The sequence below is a fragment of the Diadema setosum genome, chromosome 22, assembly GCF_964275005.1.
Source record: "Diadema setosum chromosome 22, eeDiaSeto1, whole genome shotgun sequence".
NCBI lineage: Eukaryota > Metazoa > Echinodermata > Echinoidea > Diadematoida > Diadematidae > Diadema > Diadema setosum.
This window is the reverse complement of record NC_092706.1, coordinates 13,100,056-13,117,546: the sequence shown is the minus strand read 5'-3', so window position 1 is coordinate 13,117,546 and position 17,491 is coordinate 13,100,056. Positions and strand designations below refer to the sequence as shown.

General features: G+C 35.6%; 1 protein-coding gene across 1 annotated transcript; it reads left to right on the top strand.

Moving 5' to 3' along the window:
• Nucleotides 1-5,563: 5,563 nt before the first annotated feature.
• LOC140245150 (peptidoglycan-recognition protein SC2-like) lies at nucleotides 5,564-14,423 on the top strand. Its single transcript, XM_072324749.1, has 6 exons — nucleotides 5,564-5,627; nucleotides 9,735-9,901; nucleotides 10,443-10,578; nucleotides 11,603-11,693; nucleotides 13,303-13,411; nucleotides 14,308-14,423. Exons 1-6 carry the CDS (start codon nucleotides 5,564-5,566, stop codon nucleotides 14,395-14,397), a joined length of 657 nt encoding a protein of 218 aa, XP_072180850.1. The 3' UTR covers nucleotides 14,398-14,423.
• The last annotated feature ends 3,068 nt before the right edge of the window (nucleotides 14,424-17,491 follow it).

Below are 17,491 nucleotides of genomic sequence, written 5' to 3'. Positions count from 1 at the left end.
CAAAAATCAAGTACTTTATCGGAAAATTCTTCATCGTCTTGTTGAAGTACAGAATTAACAAGGAATTTAGTAACTAAGAAACTATCAAAAAAACAATTTTATATTTTGAAATGACACCCAGAGGTGGTAATCTAATACCATGAACGAGCACTGGAAATTTAACACCAGCTCGGTGTTTCATATTTAACACCGGACTTTTTGCAGTGTACCAAGGAGGTCGGTCCCGCATATACATGTACCTTGGAAATTGTTGTATACACCGTCCCTTTGGGGCACGCCTGAAGTGGTAGCGAAGAACGACAGACAGAATATGAAAGATAAGGCAGTCTCCAGATGCTCATCTTGCCCTGAATGCCATGAAACGGTATCGACTCGACACACCGTGCTATACGATCGAATGAATACACTCTAAAAACGCAAATGTTGATTCAACATTTAAAAGGGCCGAGGAGTGACAGCATTTTTTGAAGTGTTGCATCCAACTTTTAAAATAACATTTTAATTGTTGAATCTAGCAGGAAAACCAACACTTTGAAAATGTTGTCACCCCTCGGCCCTTTTAAATGCTAATTCAACATTTGTGTTTTTAGAGTGTATATGAATATATATAAATGATAAAATGAATGAATAATGAATAAATAAATAAAAGAATATATATATATATATATATATATATATATATATATATATATATATATAAGAACACAGAGATTTACAAATAAATGAAGTTGGATTCTAATGCACTATGTCAACTTGTTTGTCTTCATCGTCTATATATATATATATATATATATATATATATATATATATATATATATATATATATATATAATATATATATATACAAACATGCATAGCATGTATAATTACCTACAACTACATACAAGCTATCACTACTGCATGCATGACATGTACGTATTAATATCATACTATTAGTAACATAATTGTACTTTTGTACTTGTAATTGTTCTAAGGACTGCTTTTTAGCATTCCTCCCCATTTCCAGCATTTCTGTATACTTACAATATTTTATAAACTTATCCTTTATTATGTATTATGCTGAAATTTCTGTAGAATGTTTCTATGTTTCTGTTGGAACTGAAAAAAATAAATGAATAAATGAAACGAGTCGATCCTCTTAAGAGGATACATTATACCAATAATTATGAAGGTATCTGTAAGCTGACCGGTGTAGTTGGGTAGTAATCGATTATCGTAACGGTACATACTGACATTTGCACTTTTTTTCCAGGTTTTTTTTTTTTCAGTCTAATGAATGGTTAACCACCTCCGCGGAAAAAAAAAACGAAAACAAAAAACAGAAAATGTAACAATGATCAATGCGAGATTCAGGAATTTTTGGAAAAAAAAATCTTGACAATGCTTAATTGTCATGTCCAATGAAATACTAGTGTAATATGTATACATATAGGCCCCTGCGTGACTTGGGTGTGAGAATTGTTCTGATTTTTCATTGTATATATATATACATACACACACAACCACACACACACACACACGCACACAATTCAACTTAAGCCAATTTTCAGACCATTAATGATAATAGAAGAAAGTATAGAAGTACATGTATAAGAAAAAAAGTGAGATTTGATTTGAACTTCTCGTGCTTTATCAGTACTGATATGTCTCTTGTTCCATCAAATGAAGTGACACTGCAGTTCTGCCAAAGTTTGTCAAAGTATGAATAATTCGATGGAGGCCCTAATAAGATTTGTTTTCAGTGTACATTGAGAAAGCTGCCGCTGTATGTTGTAAACTCAAAGTATGTAATGTAATCACATCGTGTTGCGTGCACTGTATTGCTAACATTGTTCGCTGAGTATGTTTGTACGCAGACTTGTGTGTATAGTGTGTGTGTGGTGTGTGTGTGTGTGTGTGTGTGTGTGTGCGTGTGTTCGTATGTGTGCGTATGTGTGAGTGTAGAAACTGTGCACTTTTAGAGGGCAAACTTGTAGCCATATAATACGGGTGCAATTTTGCACCCTTGGAGGTTGAAATTAACGCACCTTTAACATCAGTAGAACAGATGCAAATACTAGTAAGTCCATATACGGACTTATTTTATCTCACCCTGCACCTTTACGAAAGATGCAAATTTGCACCTTTAAAGATGCTCCCAGTGTGACATTGCTCTCTGCAGTCACAGGCGCAACGTCCAACTTTTTTTTTTCTTTATGTAGTGGACACATGGATCATTTGGCTTGAATGGACGAGGGTTACATGTTTTTATCCTCATAAGGCATATTACTCGTTTGGTGATCACTATAGTGTGATTTAATAAGCGATAGCTATCTATCATCAGAAGTACACTCAACTGGTGAAACCGGAAACTGTTACAGCGAAAATCCTTGAAACGCTTCATTCTAGAAGTAATAGAGGAAAATCAATTTCCTCAAGAGCAATTAGCACTTCCACATTGTGGTATTAAAGGGTAGATAGCTTCGATAGACAGATTTGATATGAAAAAAAAAAAATGACAATTCATGAATAAACACTCATTGATACACACAAGCACAGTGTTTTGTTGACACCGGAACAACTTGATAACGAAAAGTTCTATAACAATACCAATACCATGACAGGTCCTTATGTAAAATCATTGGTACGGAAAATGCGTCATAACAGGGGAAAGACATTTTTCATGACAGTAATTTTTTTTATGAAAGTAAAATTCCCGTTGCTATCATGTGGGTATTCTGTGAAGTTTGTCCATAAGTAGGAATTCCGTGAAGAGGGGCGCCTACACAAAATTAAAGGGGGTGCACGCACCTCACCCCACCCCCATTTTTTCTTTTTATTTCTTTTGTTTAAAAAAAAATAATAAAGGGGCGCGCACGGTGCATCCCTGCCTGGATTCGCCACTGTTACTGAAATTCTTTCCGTGTCAGAGGCTTAGAGGCCTTAAAAAATGAGCCATGAGATAGGAACGTGAATTGATCGTATTCTCGCAAGTTATTATAGTCTGAGAGAAAAAAAAATAAATCAAATAATCAATCAATCAACCAACCAAATCAAATCAAAAGAGATACGAAATAATGCATTTTGGTGACACCCAAAGAAGCTACCCAAACACTTGGCATTCCTCTCCCTTTCTGAAAGAAATCACATCCAGCCTCCCGACGAATGGGTTTTGTAAGGAGTTCAACTTCGTCAACCATATATAAAAAATAATTACGAGTATTTTCAAGCTGACATCTCGTGATGTGCATGAACTGGAAAAGATTATATAGTGAATGAATAAGAGCAATATTTTATACAGAATTAATAGGGATCACTCCTGGTGAATTATTCTGCTGTATTTGAATTTTTTTTTTTTCATTCCTGTTATTAGCCTTCTCTGTCTTCGCCATCACATCATTATGAGAAGTTGTCACTCTCCTCCCATATAACGCATATGATGTCATTATTTTGTCAGAAAATTCCAATAAAGTCATTTGCATGATATTTGCATCTGCGTAATGTTATACAGTAACGGTCGTGATAGCAACATAGCGGTTGCAGTTCGTTATTCCGAAGGTTCGTTAATCCGAAAATGAAATAAGATTATTCCAAAGGTTCGTTTATCCAAAAGTGAAGTAAGGTTAGTTATTCCGGAGGTTCGTTAATCCAGAAATGAAAAAAGGGGGATCGTTATTCCGATGGTTCGTTCATCCGAAAACGAAATACGGTTCGTAATGCCGTAAAGAGGTTCACTATACGCGCCTGCTTTTCATATTCAGATTAACTAACTTTTGGAATAACGAACCTAATTTCGCCTTCGGATTCACGAACCTACGGAATAACGCCACAAAATAATTTTCGGATTAATGGACATCTATAGGTATAAAGAGTTTCGACATAATGAACACGAACCTTCGAAAAAATATCTGATTTCCTTTAAGGATCAACTAACCTTCGGAATAACGAATACAGCCAATCGTTACCCGAGGGATACTTCACCATGTCAGAAAGCGTGCACACGTGAAGTACTGTGGAAATCAAAACCTTTGAAAATGGAGTAATACCTTACTGGCAGCGTAAATGACCCTCCTACAGGAAGGAAGGAAATTTCCCCTCATTCTTCCCTTCCCTTTTTCCTTATCGCCACTCAGTGAGTGGTGACTTATTTTATGTTATATTCTTACAATGTTGTACTGTTTAGACAATCATTTCTGAGGCCATTGTCCTCGTCAAGCGCTTGCTTATGACGATGGTCTCCTGAATTTCTGTACATCAAGAATTGCCTAATTTGTCTTTGAGCAAGATATATATTGTGACTTATGTTTGCATAAATGTATGCACAAAATAGTTTATTTTCATTTTGAATTGTATCAGGGGAAAAAGTTGAATCTTTGAATTAATCATTTATTTGCTTTAATTGTCAGATTCAATTTATACTGTGCTCAATTTGTCTGTTCAATTGAGTTTGTACTTCATTTATGTATGAAAAAGAAATTCAGAAATAAAATTAGAATCACAAATACCAAATAACCATTACAGGACCAATGTGTTTTCGAAAGTATAAAATACAAGAAAGGAATATCCTTGCATTTATGAAGATGGAAAAAAAGAGATTTAGTAAGTAATCATTGTGCGATGAAGATATTATCACCAGGTTTTTTATTGTGCCTCCCGTCTCTTTCTCACCCTTTGTTTCAGAGTACATAATTATACCTTTAATTACGGCTTAACGCGTGCCATCGATTCTCCACAGAGAGCTCATTGTACCTACTATGTTGACTGACAACGCTTGTGTTTGATTCTGTTTTGCATTTCATATAAACACACGCGCACGCGCGCACACACACACACACGGAGAAACAGGCTTAATGAAAATATTTAAGAATGTACACGAACATCATTTCTGAAGTATAATCACGCTTAAAGATGTACAAATTATGCATCTCATATGTCGAATAACACCGAGCATTTATTTAAATGCATACTATGATTTATACACATAAATGGACATACTTTTAGGCAGCAAAGGACATTGAGCTGATAAAGAAGAGGAATAAGGAATGGAAATATAGGAAACAAAGCGAAATTACATCTTACGCAAAGTGATTCCATCGTCAATAAAGACATTCTTGTATTTATCCATCTATTTGAATCCAAATTTAATTTAATTCCATTTCATGTCACGACGCCAGTGTCAAGCGAGGACATTAAATTTTGACACAGTGCCAAATTAGTGGTTGCGTTTGCTTAACAAAACATTATACAAAATGTCGTGTGAAGTAATGTAATTAAACGTTCTGAATAAATGGTCTGAAAGTAGACTCTAGGGAGTGCTTTGATTTTTGTTTTCGTTCCCCGCTTCAGATCTATTCACCCTGAGTGAGTTGGCGCATTATCCTGGTGTTTTGTTGCAGTCTACCTTCGGTGTTTTGTTGCAGAATTACCTTCCTTCCTGGCTCTAATTCTTTGGGTGGGTCTCATTCCCGACCGGGGTCCTGGCCAAGTCGGTTCACAACCAACTCTCAAATCACCACTTCGCTTCGCCAACCATGTTTCGCGTGCCAAAAGTTTCCCTGCTTTGGGGAATCTTAGCGGCGGCCGCATGGAGGAGTTCGGCCGCCGCACCTACGTTCGGCAGAGAACTGCGGCCTATCGACCTGCGAAAGGTAAGGAATGAACGTTATTACTTCCCTGTCACAATAATTTATTGCTGCGAATGTACTCTGGTTTTTTTTTTCTTGTTTTTTTTTTGTTTTTTTTTTTTGTTTGTTTCCCGTAAAAGTCAATAAAAGCAACCGGCAACATTTCATTCTTTTTTTGGAGTCAGACTTTGAGTGAGATTCAACCTCGATTACACGACATATGAACGTCATCAAGGCATTAAAGAAATCGATGTTTTGACTTCCCTGTGCTTATGTTCTTTATCATTTATCGTATCTCTGTTTATTGTTTCCTGAAATATTCAAGAAAAGCAACCAGCAGCATTTCATTCTTTTGCTGAAGTCAGACTTTATAGTCAGATTCAACCTCTATTACTGACAGACCAATGTCATCAGGGGATTGAGTGGAGGAAATAAAAAGTGATACAGAAATATTTATAATGAAGTGATGATTATATTTTGATAGAAACATGTAAAGGTTCCATGTAATACCCTGACCGTTTCCTAACAGATACCTCCGGTTATATTCCTGCAGCATGCGTGGCCTGCACGTTTAAGTCACATACAATCAGTGTATCGTCTATAATGTAGGTCTACTTTTTAAGACGTAATGATCCATTATATCTAATTGCACGAAGAATATTTTCAAACTAAGCTCCCTACTAATTAGAAATTATAAGCTGCTCCCTATCTCTGATATTTCAAAATGTAGGTAATGAAAAGAAAAGTAGAAAACAGTTGATTTTAGAGTGGAAGGCTGCAAGACTTTGGATGAAATGGGCTAAAACAGCATGCATGAGTATAAGGAGAAAAAAAGGGGGATGAAGAAGCAGAAAAAAAAAAGAAGCAGAAGAAGAAGAAGAAGAAGAAAGATGTAGAATCTGCTAACAATTACCCACTCATCAAACTTAACCACCATACTTTGATGATGCAGGCATGGTGCTATGCCACTGTCTTTTCGCTTGTGTGGTATATGTTATGATAGTTTCAATGACAAGCACATCTTTAAGATAAATGATCTTCAAGTACTGGATCAAATGAATAACCGGAGAATCTAATCTAATCTAATTCAATAGTTGTAGTCGAATAATCACAACATACTGCTTGAGTTATCGCAAAGGATACATGATTACAGCTTTTTCAATACACATGCAATATACTTGTCCTTGGGTTTTGTAATTTGGGGAAAAATCATACGTAGGTAGAAGTATGGCGATAGAAGAAGAGGAGGAGGAAATCGTTAAAATAGAAATAGGAAAGAAGAAATAGTAGAAGTGGAGGGGGAGGAAAAGAATGAGTAGTAGTAGACGAAGACAGACAAACCCAAAAGATGTATTTGATCAAGACTTCGATCTCGTGACATACTGATTTCTTAACACAAAAGATCTGATAGAATTAAAAGGCCCCACCTTCACCAAAGCGTGAAAAGGGAAGTGTAATTGTAAAAACTTGCAAGCATTTCTTTTTTTTTTCACCTTCTTCTTCTTCAAACATGTCTCTCGTTGTCCGAAAGGGATATGGTTTGTAATTAGTCCTTTGTGCGACATTTTGTAGCGAGAAGTTCCAATATAATAAAGCAGCTTTACCACCCATTGCTTATGTACTGTTGTGTCGCATTTTCATGAAAAACTTACAATCTCCTATACAAAAAACACATTTCTTCTGAAATCCGGCATGCCGGCATAGCGTTGACTCGGTAGAATTTGCCGCTCATTATCATGGTTTAAACAGCTGATGGTGAAGTTATAAAGACAATGAACAAAAATAGAAACTATATGCAATACAAGAACTTCCTCATTTTTTGTCTGATGCAAGACATGAAACTGAAAACATATGCTGTTCATTTCATTTGATTTTTTTTTTAATGAATATGTCCCAATTAGGGATCCAGCTAGTTTAATGAGAACTGTAGTTTCACTTGTTGCTAACAATGCCATCAAAGGTATTTGTGTGCAAGACTGTGTTGTTTTGTGTTTTGTGTCCACCTGGAGTTTGATTTTGCAGTTAGGTCCAGTTAATTCCTTAAAGAAGGGCGTAATCCACAGAACTATTTTACGAGCTGAAATCATGATTTAGAAATGTTACAATACTGTTATGTCACTGCGTGTTGTGCTCGTTTAAAACACTTTTTTTTTTCCTGGTGGTAGAGTGACGTCATCAGGGTTTCGTTTAATGATTGTTAACTATAAACTTTTATTCACGTGAAACTCCTACGATCAGCTTGAGGGGGAGTTGCGTCTGTTCGAGATTCAATCTCAAATTGAATGAGTTGGCTAGCTGACTACGCACACAGTCTAAAGACAATTTCTGTAATACTGTCACACGCAAACAACATACGTCGTGTAGTAATTGTCTGCTCTTCGCAGTGGGTGTAAAGAGGTGGCCTCAATTATGGAAATCTAGTGAAATTATGTTTAGAACGAATAGGGGAGTCTTGTGAAGGTAAAAGCACATCATTATGACTAATAATACTCACATTCGGTTAGTAAACTATCACTGATTGCTCTATTTGTCTTTTTTTTAAATCTTACTCTATGTATTTCTGCAATTTTATTTCATAAGTTGACGTTAGAATGAGCACGGAGATAAGATTTACCAGAGAGATTTCTTTGCACATGACTAGTCATATGACCATTATACCACGTCAGGTGCATGACTTACACGTAGTCACCTTTTCGTCACAATGACTTGGACAGCACGATGAATCATATTAGGTTGACTTTCATTTCTTCTTTTTTTTTTCAAATATTATGAAAAAATTCTAATACCTGACGTGTGTATAAGCTTAAAAGTAAGTTTAGAAATACTTCACTTCCATAGCTCAATTTCAAAAACAGAAAAGAAAAACAAAAAACAAACAAAACCTGAAATGATTGCCACTCTTGGTGAGATAGCACATGGTTTTGACAAGAGTCCAGCTTCCTTATTGGCTGTTGCTATGGGAAGTGGACATTCCAGCAGTAGTTGCTATTCTAACATCTTTTTTGAAACGCAGTCAACCTCTTGATAGACTTATCAAACTTTTGGCTCATCTGCTCGATCAATGAACTGAAACTATTTTTGACACCGATTTTTTTCCTCTTTATTTCATTTACCTCACTACACAGTTTCTGAGAATGGATATCAAACGAGTTAGTGGTGAGTATGATGGAGCAATCATAAAATCTTCTTCCTTCATCTGTCTACCTCCTACATATAGACCTATATAATTATCTATATTATATTATATTATATTATATTATATTATATTATATTATATTATATTATATTATATTATATTATATTATATTGTATTATATCATATCATATCATATGATATTATGTTGTATTATAGTGTATCATATTATATTTTATTAAATTAAATCATATCATAATATATAATGTATACATAGTATGTGTGTGTTTGTGTGTGTATGTATATCATATAATTCAAGAATATGAGGAGTATATTCAGCTGCCGCCAACACACAACACACACACACTCACACACACGTATACACACAAGTATTGGGGAAATACATTTAGGTTTGTTAAATAAGAAAATCAAAAAGAACTTACATTTATTGAACATCATGGAAAAACAAACTCTCAATATGCCAATCAACCAAAACCGAGTGTTTGGGCCACCAGACTTCCCAGTCACCAGGAGTTAAATAGCACCCTATCTAAGATCCATCAATCAATCTATCTATCTATACCTTTACCTTTCTATTGATACCTATATATACATATCTATCTATCTATCTATCTATCTATCTATCTATCTATCTATCTATCTATCTGTCTATATCTAATCATCTACCTATTTATCTGTCTATCTACATCTCTACAAAATTATTTTTCTCACTCTCTCCTTGAATTGTTAAATTATCTGACTATCGATTTGTAGATAAACATCCGTTACTAAATCATGATTTTCCTTGCGGTATGTTCTCTTTCTTTGAAAACAAACAAACAAAAAATGTTTCGTGATTTTGATCAACTGTGAATCGTAGTGAATATATCGATATCTATTGGAGAGGAAAAAAAAAACCAATTCGATTCGACCAACAAATTTTAGGGGAAGGATGAAGAGTAATGACAATTTATCGGACGCAACTGCTTTTCACACAGCGTCTACGGCTTGCCCGGATATAGTTTCCCGCAGCCTGTGGGGCGCCAGACCGCCAAAGGCCCGCCAAGACATGGCGACTCCAGTCCCGTTCGTCATCTTACACCACACCTTCACATACGCGTGCTTCACTCTGCAGGACTGTAGCAAGCTGATGAGGTCGATACAGGTACAAGCGAGATACACGGGCATACACTCACAAATTTATCTATATATTCATATATACGTATATATATATATATATATATATATATATATATATATATATATATACTTATATTTATATGGAAATGTATCTATGATAGTGAATGTATGATTTTCGTTGTAATGTGAAATTGGTTGACACTGAGAATTACGGAAATTTTTAAAGGTATATACATATTTTTTTTTTCACGAAACAGGGTTGGGAGATTTAATTCTTGTTACATGAATCGATAACAATCAAAGTGTGAACATTACGAAAATAAGTTCATTTACAATGACTTCTCTAAATATACAAACTTATGTTCTGGCTTGGAGGACCTTGCCAGCAAACATCGTGACAAATAAAAGGGAACTTGCATACGATAATGATGCAAATGATGACGATGATGACGATGATGATGATGATGATGATGACGACGATGATGACGTGGATGATGATAATGAGGTTGATGATGATGTCACATGTGCGTGACTTTCGGAGCATCTTTTCTTAAACCCTGTGCTAGAATTTTCACATGGATGATCGTGGCTGGAATGACATCGGCTACTCATTTCTGGTTGGCGAAGATGGCCGAGTGTACGAGGGAAGAGGATGGGACACGGTGGGCGCTCATGCTCCGTGGTACAATTTCAGATCAATAGGCAAGGATAATCATGATAGATAGATAGATAGATAGATAGATAGATAGATAGATAGATAGATAGATATGTAGATAGAAAGATAGATAGATACATAGATAGATAGATGGAAAGGCAGATAGATAGAAAGATGGATTGGTAGATAGATAGATAGATAGATAGATAGATGGATAGGTAAATAGATAGATAGATAGATAAGTAGATAGATAGATAGATAGATAGATAGATAAGTAGATAGATAGATAGATAGAAAGGCTCGACATTAGCGGTTCCCCGGGGCCACAAAAATTAGGTGTTGTGCCACAATTTCTTTTTATTTAATAGAAATTAGGCCCTGCATGTTTTGGGGCCCAATCGGGCTGGATCATTTTTTTTAAGTTTACCAATCTATCCAATTATACTATATAGCAATAGTATTAAAATTTAGTGTTATGGAAGTTCATCTCAAAATTTCCTATGTTCCTCACCTGCCCAGCATCGTTTCTGATATGTGAACTGTAAAAATATTTTAGATACTCACAAAAAAAATTCATCCATAAGCTCAGTGTGGATTTGTTTGTTTACTTGTTTTTACGAAAACGAGTGGAAAGCATATATGCGTCTCATTTGCAATTCTGAATCAAACAATGAATGACGAATCAATTGGATTTATGATTATGTATCTGCATGCTGTAAGGATAGAAAATTAGTGACTTTCCCATTTCCAGAAATCAGCTGCGATTATCTAATCATCTTCCGTGAGGACCTTTCTTGCACATCATAGATGCTGACGCCAAAAGTCTGTATTAATATACTATTAATATACTGGGAAGGGCTAACAACCAAGCTAGGAATAATATATAATGAACGAAGTACAACTTACATTGATCATCATTATGCACCAAGTGCGTCATTTTTTCCTACTTTCTATACGTGATTGTCTATCCGAAATTTATCTGAAAGTAGCATTTTGCCTCATCATGACAGCTGATTTTTTTTTTTTTTTTGTCTAACAAAATCATTCTTCTCTTTACATCTTTTGTGACAGGAATTTCCATCATGGGTAACTTTACGGCCAAACTTCCCAACAAGAAGGCGATCAGTGCGGTTCAGTCTCTTATATCATGTGCTATAGACAAGTGAGTAGGCCTACAGCGAGTTTCTTTTTCTCCTCTTTATTTTACAGGGGGGGGGGGTCATTCCAGCTTCAGTGAATAGAGCGGGACCAGAAAAGAATTAAAGTTTCATGAAACTTGTACGGAAAAGAGCAAAATTAATGAAATTTGTTTGATGTTTTCCGTGCTTTAACACGCTTGATACACAAACAAGATAAGGTTATAGATGTTACCGCCTACATGTTTAGTTCATCTTTTCGTATGCACTTAAAGGGAAGGTAAACCCAAAGAGCAATGTGGATTGAGTGAAAGCAGCAACATTAGTAGAACACATCAGTGAAAGTTTGATAAAAATCGGACAATCGATGCAAAAGTTATGAATTTTTAAAGTTTTGGTGTTGGAACCGCTGGATGAGGAGACTACTAGAGGATATGACGTATGAGTGGACAACAATACAAAGAAAATATAAAGGATATTCAACAAAAATTCACTTTTCTAGAATTATGAAAGAGCAGTGGACCAACCGCTTTCAGAAAGCAGGGGGAATAATTGCTACCCTTAACATATGTCAATATCAAGTTGATGGAATTTGTAATTTTCATGAAAAATGGATTTTTGTAGTATTTTCTTTATATTTTCTTGATATTGTAGTCCACTCATACGTCATAACCTCTAGTAGTCTCCTCATCCAGCGGTTCCAACACCAAAACTTTAAAAATTCATAACTTTTGCATCGATTGTCCGATTTTCTTCAAACTTTCACTGATGTGTTCTACTAATGTTGCTGCTTTCACTCAATCCACATTGTTCTTGGGGTTTATCTTCCCTTTAATAACAAAAAATAAACCCTATGGCAGGGCTCCACACTAACTTTTATTTTTGGTGGCCCAAAGACAAACATCCGACCTTTTTTGGTGGCCCGATCAGGCCACCAAATTCTTCATTTCTGAAATTTTGGTGGCCCGACTTGCGTTTTTGGTGGCCCCGGGCCACCGGGCCACCGTTAGTGTCGAGCCCTGCCTATGGTATAGTGTATACCTTCAGCTTCCTCTTTAAAGAGTCTTGTTTGTGAGCACTGCAACTCTAGAATATTTGCTATAGAGAAATATTAAAGATAATATTTATTGTTTAGTTATGTTTAGTTCATCTTTTCATAAGCACTTAATAACAAAAAATAAACTACGGTACAGTTCCTACTGGAACCTTCGGAAAAACGAACCTTCCTATGAATAACACAATAAATGTTCGGATAAACAAACCCATACTTCATTATTTTTGATTGAAGAACATAATCATATAGGTACACGGAAAGAATTGTGTGTTTCGGAGTAACGAACCTTCGGGATAACAAACTTTATTCTTATTTTCGAATTAATGAACCTTCGGAATAGCGAACATCACCTGGTGTGTGAACAGTATTGACGGGGATTTCATTTCAGTGGCTGGAGGGGTGATCGTATGTTGCAAAGAACTTTGAACCAGACAGCGTAGCGAAGTGTCCCGATGTCGAGCACAAATTTTAACACTATCTTTTGTTTAGGTTACTGTTCTGTCTTCATTATCGTCATCATCATTTAGATATCACCGTCATCATTATTCTCAATACATGCTCTCTTCACGCTCTCAACGCAGAAATAAGCTGAATGCAAACTACATCCTCTACGGTCATCGTCAAGTCACACCTTTCACGGCCTGTCCAGGCGAGGCGCTCTTCAAGGCGATGCAGTCGTGGCCACATTGGGTATGTATAGGATTAAGAAGGACAAATAACAATCGCAACACGATGATAATTATAGGGAACATAAATTTCCACGAAATGTCATTTGTTTGTATGAAAAGCATATACATTCTCTCTGCATGTGACTGACACATGTTCATAAAATAGGGCAATTTGTTGTTTCGCCCTGCTTTCTGATAGAGGTAAGTCAAGTGCTCTTTAATTCTGCTATCTAGAATAATGTTACACATTATGTTGAATTCTGTATATTTTCTTTATCGTAGTATTATGTAAGTGACACAAACTGTTGTAGTCTTCTAATCAAGCGATGGGGGTACTACTGAAACCTTAAAGAAAATCACACCTTTTCAACAATAGTCCGATTTTTCTCAAACATTCATTGAGGTGCTCTGTTGCTGCATTTACTCAATTCACAGATATATTTGGGTGAATGTCCTTCAAAGTTTACCCTCTTCTCAAGCTAACTGTAAGGAATAAGGGAATCTCACACTAACATAGCATTGGTGATTCGTTTAACGCGGATATAAATTTAGAGAAAAGCCTAATAAGCCGGATTTATTATCTTTAGGGGAAAATTATTTCAGGCTAAGACGGTCTTATCAACATTATTCCTGGTTAGTAACCAATAGAATATTTGAGTGGAACCCCGCCTTTATATACATGTACATTAGTAAATAAAGCAGATTGCTTCAAATCGCAAAGAAGTTATAATTTGTCAAACATTCAATTGATCATTTCAATAAAGGTGGCATTTCCAAACCCAAAATAGTTATTTCTGAAATCAGTTGGAATCTGCTGGCGTACAAATAATGTCCTTTTTCATAGTAAATGAAACTCGACGCTGTTGCGGACAACTTTCCGTGTTTTAACCAGATATTTTTCATCAATTATTCTTACAGCAAGCCGGTGATCATTTTCCGCCGTCAAAGACAGAAAAGGAACCCGATGATGTCTACTTTGCAGAAAAGGATGGCAAACCTTATGACTGACAGACTCCCCATATATATTGCAGAGGAGGAGAGTTTGCAAAAAAATGAAGAATCAGTTTTAATTAAACTTTATTATTTTTTTCACTGTCTACCAGTGAAAAACAAATTTCTGTCATCATGAATGAACAGGCAATAAATATTCATTTCATATCATACCACTTTTTGCACAATGGGAATTAGAGTATACGTTTATAATAAACAAACTCAGGAAATTGCTTGGCTTTCGAAGAAGTCGTTTATAGATAAGTAAATGCACCGTAATCACATTTCTAGCATAAGTTTTCCTGTGGTACATCTCCAACCTCCCTGGGTACATGTAATTGTTATTGTATTTGTAATAATTGTTGAAATAATAATATGGCGCCACGAAGGCTCCATTGCACAGTGACTGATTGCACGGATTCAGAGGCAATAGACAGATTTCTGTATTAAGGCGGCTGATTGACGTTGCTGATTGACGCACGACAGGTAAAATCTGTCAAGTGATCGCTCTAACACAACAGTAACAATCTGTATTAATAGTCCCATATATGACCGTTGGGCAAACATCGCGGTTTTGTATATAGCGAGCTGCAATGACATGTGGTTCCATCAGAATTGATTTGAGTCCAGTACTGTAATATACTTGAAAGAAATTATCAGAGTAAAAACAAACTATCCTAAACGTTTCCATGGAAACATTTGTGCAAGATTGTCCAATCGTTAAGCAGTCAACTGTGAGCAAACATTCGATTAAGGAAGAGCACTTATGTGTAAATGTATCATATACAGTACTAATAATTGACTCTACAATGCTTGATTTGCACGGTTTATATAAGCATTTACAAAATACTTTCAGATTCAACACAGCATTGTTTGGTTTTTTTTGAACAAGAAATCTCAAGAACTTCTCGCGCTTTATCAGTACTGAAATGTCTCTTTTTCCATCAAATGAAGTAAGACTGTAGTTCTGCCAAAGTTAGTAATTATAGGCCTAATTCGATGTAATTAGATTTGTTTTCAGTGTACATTCAGAAAGCTGACGCTGTATGTTGTAAACTTAAGGTATATAATGTAATTACATCGTGATATACGTGCGCTGTATTGCTTACATTGTTCGCTGAGTATGTTTGTATACGCAGACTTGTGTGTACAATGTGTGTGTGTGCGTGTGAATGTATACTCTACGCGTGTGTGTGTGTGTTAAAATTGTGCACTTTTATAGGGGAAAATTGAATCCACACAACGGGTGCAATTTTGCACCTTGAAGGTTGAAATTAATGCACCTTGAAAATCATCTGAACAGGTGCAAATAGGTCCTTTCAAGGCCTTATTTTATCTAACCCTGCACCTTTGTAAAATGTGCAAATAGTGTGACATTGATTTTCATCTTTAAAGGTGCAACGTCGAACCTTTTTTTTTTCTTCTTTTGCAGTGGACACATGAATCAGTTGGCTTGAATCGAAAACAGTTACGTGTTTTTATCATCATTAGGCACATTATTCGTATGACGATCACTTGTTAGTGTGATTTAACAAGCGAAAGCCATCTTTTTTTTTTTTTTTTTGATTCATGTTCCATATTCCACATTTCGTACAAGCTTTATATTCCATTTGATTTTGAAAAAGAATTTTTTTAACACAATGGACAGTTTGAACCAAGATTGCACAAAATTTAATGTATAAGGACGCATAATTGACGTGTAATATGAGGAACCCACTAAAAAGCAAAGCTTGTGGGAACTATTATCATGTTTTCGTTGTTTGTTTGTTTTTTTGTGTGTGTGCTTGTGTTTGTGATGTAATGTATTTTTGTAAGGCAGCTCACCACAAGCTTTGCTTTTTTGAGGTTCTACCTTCCTGTACAATAATTTCATGCATGTGATTTCCTACATGAAAAAAATATGGAAAATAAATGTTATACAAACTTGAAACTTGAACTAGGATGTGGGTTCCAAAAATATAATATAGGCTTTTAGTATAGTATATCAATGTCAAAAGTACAAGATATCGAGAATATTATAAAGTTTACGGAATGTACAAAGTATTGTATGATGTTTATGATTAAACTTATGGTATCAATGCTTAGAAAAGTAGCAAGTTGATCAAACTAAAGAAGTCATCCGAGCGAGGCATCATTTGAGTATGCAGAAATTTTTCAAATGATTACGGCAAAATAATTAAACGTAGGATTTTAGTAAATTGGCTTTGAGATTTGCTTAAAGGAACTTAAGGAACTTGATTGCAACCGAACCGAATCTAACTCATTCCAGAAAGAAGGGCCGGTCGATGTAATTATCTTAAAGGGGATGGCTAGTAACTGATCAGTGGGAATCAGTGGGAATGCTGAGGGATGATTGTTCCAATCCTTGTGGGATTCGTTTAAGAGTACATTATATATCTATTCTTGTGTGAAAATTATTTGCTTCAGAATGGTCTCATATTCAAGTAATGCGCAGTTTAATGCTTCCAGGTAAGTGTCCCTGGTCAGTGACGGGGCATTAATCTGCACATTACTTGAATACGAGACCGCTCTGAAGCAAATAATTTTCACATAACAGTAGATATATAATGTACTCTTAAATGAATCCCACAAGGATTGGAACAATTATCCCTCAGCATTCCCACTGATTCCCACTGATCGGTTACTAGCCATCCCCTTTAAGGGCTAAAACTGTACGAACAGGGGAAAAATGATAGGATTCACTGTGTCTTGTAGGGTAAGTATGGATATCACTGTTTTTAACAAACATTGAGGAAAATATACTAGGAAGATCACCAATATTAAACTTATACATAAAAATTCCAACATGATACAAATACAAATCCGAAATTTTTAACAATTTACTTGAAACAAACAATACCATTCATTAGTGTGATCAAAAAAATGTGCACGATATATAATCCGCAAGGCCTTTTTCTGAATCAAAAATAACGAATCGATTTTAGTCTTTGAGCAATTCCCCCAGGCTAATATTCCGTAATTCAAGTAAGGTAATAATAGAGTTGTATAAAGATGAAGTCAGGTTCTTCGTTCCGAAGGTTCGTTACCCGGGTTCGTTATAATCCGAAAATGAAGTAAGGTTAGTTATTCCTAAGGTTCGTTAATTCAGAAA